Genomic DNA, 5387 nt, shown 5'->3' with positions numbered 1-5387 from the left:
CAATGGGACAAGTTGCTCAGAGGCTCATATCACCATGTTCTGCAGACGAATGGCGGGATATGTTAACAACGTCCAACTCTTGATACATTGTTTCCAAGACATCCTTGCAGGGGCAGCATCCAAATGGTACAATCAGTTGAGTCGTGCCACGATTGGTTCATGGAGGGACTTGGCACAATCGTTCATGAAACAATATAGTCATGTGACAGACATGGCTCCTGATAGAATCACCCTTCAAAACATGGAGAAGAAGCCGAGTGAAAGCTTCAGGCAGTACGCACAGAGATGGAGGGAGGTCGCGGTCCAAGTTCAGCCACCGCTCCTGGAAAAGAAAATGACCATGTTGTTCATTAACACCCTGAAGGCACCGTTAATTACACATATGTTAGGAAGTGCCACAAAAAGCTTTCCTGACATAGTCATGAATGGCGAGATGATTGAGAATGCCATCAGGAGTGGGAAGATCGATGTGGGAGAGAGTAACAGAAGATCGACCTCGAAGAGGAAGGAAAACGAGGTGAACAACGTGAGCATATACAGCAAGGGTTACCCAAAATCAGTAACAGTGAGTCGCCAGGAAAGGTGGCTGCCAATCAGCAAAGCTCGTCAAGACAGGAGGTCGGTACAATGCGAAATACTGAGAGGCCCCAATTCACGCCAATTCCTATGTCGTATAGGGAACTATATCGAAATTTATTTGACACACACGTAGTTTCCCCTTTCTATCTGAAGCTCTTGCAACCCCCGTATCCCAAATGGTACGATGCGAATGCACAGTGCGACTATCATGCGGGAACAACAGGGCATTCCATAGAAAACTGTACGGCCTTTAAGAGGCTGGTTGAAAGGCTCATTGGTATGGGTGTCGTTAAATTTGATGACTCGACCAAGGCAGAAAACCCATTACCAAACCACACTGATGGTGGGGTAAATATGATGGGCGAAGATAGAAGAATCAATGTAGACATTGCGGATGTGAAAACTTCTTTGAGATGGATCTGGAAGGAGATGGTGAAAAGGGGACTAATCGTCTCGGAAGAAAGTTGTGAAAAGAGGGGGAACTACTGTGAGTTCCACCATGAAGTGGGGCATGAAATCCAAGAGTGTACGGAGTTCAGAGCCATGATACAAGGTATGATGGATAATAGGGAGATGGAATTCTGTGAATGAGTTCAAGAGGAGAATCATGTATGCACGTCAGAGTTGGCATTGGGAGTTCCGAAGGCTAACCATCTTGTGGTCATCATTTCGCGACCTCAGAATAGTGAGGTTGGGGCACGTATAACACCAAAAGTAATCATTCAAAAATCTACTGTGTTTGCATTTAAGGATAACAGGAGGGTTCCTTGGAATTACGATTGTAATGTGACAATCCCGGGGAAGAAGGATATAATCAGTAAAGAGGATCAGGATGAAGGAAGGCACTACGAACAGATGAAAGCTCGAGAAGGGCCAATAAGAGAAGAAGCTTCGGTTGGAAAGAGGAAGAATGCGGTCGAACCTGAATTATTGGTCAATGAACCAATCAAAGAGGAGGAAGCTAAAGAGTTCTTGAAGTTCCTAAAGCATAGCGAGTACAGCGTTGTGGAACAACTGCACCAAAAACCAGCTCGCATATCTGTGCTAGCTTTACTCCTAAACTGGAAGGGACATCGAAATGCACTACTGAAGGTGCTAAATGAAACTTATGTGGCCGACAATATCTCTATTAACAAGTTGGATCGACTGGTCGGCAATATAAGCGCTGATAACTTCATCTCCTTTAGCGATTATGAAATACCACCTGGGGGTATGAGATCTACTAGAGCTTTACACATCACTGCAATGTGTAAATGGTGCATATTACCAGGAGTTCTGGTAGACATCGGATCGGCACTGAATGTATTGCCTCTATCCACGCTCAACAGGCTACCTGTGGATAGTTCACATATGAAGTCGTGCCAGAATGTGGTGAGAGCATTTGATGGCACCGAGAGAAAAGTCATGGGAAGAATCGACATACCCTTATTAATTGCCCAACTATCTATGAGGTAGACTTCTTGATTATGGACATCAAGCCTTCTTACAGTTGCCTATTAGGAATGCCATGGATTCATTCAGCAGGAGCGGTACCGTCATCGTTACATCAAAAACTGAAACTGGTGTCAGAAGGTCGGCTAGTGACGATAAATGCTGAAGAAGATATCATTGCATCTGTGACCAACGATGCGCCTTATTTGGAAACAAGTGATGATGCAATCGAGTGCCCTTTCCATTCCTTGGAGTTCGTAAATGCAACATTCATCCTTGAGGGAAACAAGATCCCGATGCCGAGAATATCAAAGACCACAAAGATGGGTTTGCAATTGACAGTTGGAAAGGGAGCTTTACCAAGAAAAGGATTGGGGAAATATCTTCAGGGCCGAGTTGAGGCTCCAGTGTTGAAAGACAAGCAGGACCGTTTTGGCTTAGGATACAAGCCAGATGCTAGGCAGAAGAGGATAGAGCAAGAAAAGAATCGAGAGAGAAGAAGGGCTCGTTTGACCTGTGATGAAGTCAAATGGGAGCCCATGACCTTTCCTCACCTATCCAAGACTTTTGTATCGGGAGGATTCATCTATCAAGGAATGCTAGGAGTCGGAAGTATTAACACGAAGTTAGAAAGTATTCATGCCGTGTATGAAGAAGCGACGGGAGGAGGAACATTGCAGGATATTCAACCTTACGAACGGGGAAGTGTGCTAAACAATTGGACTGTAGAAGAAATACCTGTAGTTTTTAGGATTTCCTCAGAGTAATGTCCAGAACACCCTTATTGCTTTTAGCCTAGAAGTGATAAGGATTCCTTTGTGAAATAGGCTCATGTCCAAAAAATCGTTATTTTAATAAAGTTCATTCTTGCAGTCATTTTTGGAGCAAATCTTTCTTTCCATAAGAGCAGTTATTTTGAATTTCTCTCAAACTACACTTGCATTTCATTCATGACCATATTGCACCAAACAAATTCCTGAATCCATATTGTTTTTCATAACAGGTCCTACGATATCAATGATACGAATGATTTTGAAGATGACGAAGACTGTGGTTTGCCTCTTGACTTATTGAAGATGGTAGAAAGGGCCGAGAAACAAATCCTACCTCACAGGGAATCAATAAAAGTTGTGAGCTTGGAGGAAGGAAAAGAGGTGAAGATCGGATCTGATATTTCTGTAAAGACAAGACAAGACCTCATTAGACTACTCCAGGAATTCAATGATGTCTTTGCATGGTTATACCAAGATATGCCTGGGTTAAATACTGACATTGTAGTCCATCGCCTTCCTATAAAAGAAGATTGCAAGCCAGTGCAGCAAAAGCTCAGAAGAATGAGACCTGATATCGGGTTGAAGATAAAAGAAGAGGTCCAAAAGCAGTTTGATACCGGATTTCTGCAAGAAGTCAAGTATTCTGAGTGGGTGGCCAACATCGTACCAGTTCCAAAGAAATATGGGAAAGTACGAATGTGTGTGGATTACAGGGATTTGAACAAGGCCAGTCCAAAAGACAATTTCCCATTGCCTCACATCGACACATTGGTAGACAATACGGCGGGCTTTTTATTGTTTTCCTTCATGGATGGTTTTTCTGGGTATAATCAGATAAAGATGCATCCCGAGGACAGGAGAAAGACTACGTTCATTACGTTATGGGGGACGTTTTGTTATAAAGTGATGCCGTTTGGATTAAAGAATGCGGGAGCGACATACCAAAGAGCCATGGTAGCCTTGTTCCATGATATGATGCACAGGGAGATCGAGGTTTATGTTGACGATATGATCGTGAAATCTAGAACAGAGGAGGAACATGTACAGGTCATGAGAAAATTATTCTTAAGATTGAAGAAGTTCCAGCTCAAGCTTAATCCAGCGAAGTTGACTTTTAGGGTCAGGTCAGGAAAATTGCTAGGCTTCATAGTCAGTGAAAAAGGAATCGAGATTGACCCAGACAAAGTCAAGGCAATACGAGACTTACCTCCACCTCGCACTCAGAAAGAAGTTCGAGGTTTCCTCGGAAGACTGAATTACATCGCTAGGTTCATTTCACAACTAACTGAGAAATGTGACCCTATATTTCGTCTTCTGAAGAAACATAATCCTGGTACTTGGGATGAAGAATGCGAAGAAGCTTTTAACAAGGTGAAGCAGTATTTGTCTAATACTCCAGTGCTGTCACCACCTAGCCCGGATAGGCCGCTGATATTGTATCTGACAGTATTTGATAATTCCATGGGGTGTGTGCTAGGCCAACATGATGAAACGGGGAGAAAAGAAAGGGCGATATATTATCTCAGCAAGAAATTCACTGACTGTGAAATGAGATATTCGCCTATTGAGAAGTTATGTTGTGCCTTGATTTGGACAACCCGAAGATTAAGGCAATACATGTTATACCATACGACTTGGCTAATTTCAAAGTTAGACCCGTTAAAGTATATGATGGAGTCAACTGTTTTGAATGGGAGAATAGCCCGATGGCAGATTTTACTGTCCGAATTCGATATAGTCTAATTGAGTCAAAAGGTTGTAAAAGGGAGCGCAATAGCTAACTTTCTGGCTAGCAGGGCTTTGGAAGATTACGAACCGTTAAGTTTTGATTTTCCGAATGAGGACTTGTTGTATGTAGCCGCTATTGAAGAAAATCCCCAAGAAGGTCACAGTTGGAAGCTAAACTTTGATGGAGCCTCGAATTCTGTGGGCAATAGAATTGGGGCAGTCCTAGTGTCCCCGAATGGTGATCATTATCCTTTCACTTGCAAATTGGATTTTGATTGTACAAACAACATGGCAGAATACGAAGCATGCATCATGGGTATTCGTGCAGCTATAGAGCGAAGAATCAAAATGCTAGAAATCTATGGAGATTCAGCATTGGTGATATATCAGCTCAAGCGTGAATGGGAAACGAGATCCCAAATTAATCAGTTATCGAAAGTTGGTCCTCGAATTGATTAAGGAGTTTAAGGACATCACTTTTTGCTATCTCCCACGAGATGAGAACTTGGCCGATGCACTAGCTACTTTAGCCTCCATGATCAAGGTGAACAGACATGAGGATATGAAGCCTAGCCAAATGAGTATCTATGAAGACCCGGCCCATTGTTACAATATCGAAGAAAAAGAAATCAATGATATTCCCTGGTATCAAGATATACTACGATATGTAATAAACCGTGAGTATCCTGGCCAGGCAACGGAGAATGAAAAGAGAACTCTGAGAAGGCTAGTCATTGATTACGTCTTAGATGGGGAGATCTTATACAAGAGGGGAAAAGATCAGGTACTGCTAAGATGTGTGGACGCCATAGAAGTAAAGAAAATCATTGAAGAAGTCCATGAGGGCATTTGTGGAACGCATGCCAGTGGTTTCAC

The 5387-nt window shown here is 42.8% G+C and overlaps 1 protein-coding gene across 1 annotated transcript; it reads left to right on the top strand.

Annotated features, from left to right (window-relative positions):
* Positions 1–433: 433 nt before the first annotated feature.
* LOC128041677 (uncharacterized) lies at positions 434–2034 on the top strand. Its single transcript, XM_052631967.1, has 3 exons — positions 434–622; positions 733–1132; positions 1202–2034. Exons 1-3 carry the CDS (start codon positions 434–436, stop codon positions 2032–2034), a joined length of 1422 nt encoding a protein of 473 aa, XP_052487927.1.
* The last annotated feature ends 3353 nt before the right edge of the window (positions 2035–5387 follow it).

The sequence above is a fragment of the Gossypium raimondii genome, chromosome 6 (assembly GCF_025698545.1).
Source record: "Gossypium raimondii isolate GPD5lz chromosome 6, ASM2569854v1, whole genome shotgun sequence".
In the NCBI taxonomy this organism is placed as follows: Eukaryota; Viridiplantae; Streptophyta; class Magnoliopsida; order Malvales; family Malvaceae; genus Gossypium; species Gossypium raimondii.
This window is presented reverse-complemented; position numbering and strand designations above follow the sequence as displayed.

Bases quoted from the DNA above. Each gene is read 5' to 3' on its own strand.
- LOC128041677 (XM_052631967.1), top strand. From the start codon at position 434: ATGATTGAGAATGCCATCAGGAGTGGGAAGATCGATGTGGGAGAGAGT. The intron at 623-732 runs GTACAATGCGAA...TTCTATCTGAAG, and splicing joins CTCGTCAAGACAGGAGGTCG to CTCTTGCAACCCCCGTATCC. The intron at 1,133-1,201 runs GTATGATGGATA...TATGCACGTCAG, and splicing joins GTTCAGAGCCATGATACAAG to AGTTGGCATTGGGAGTTCCG.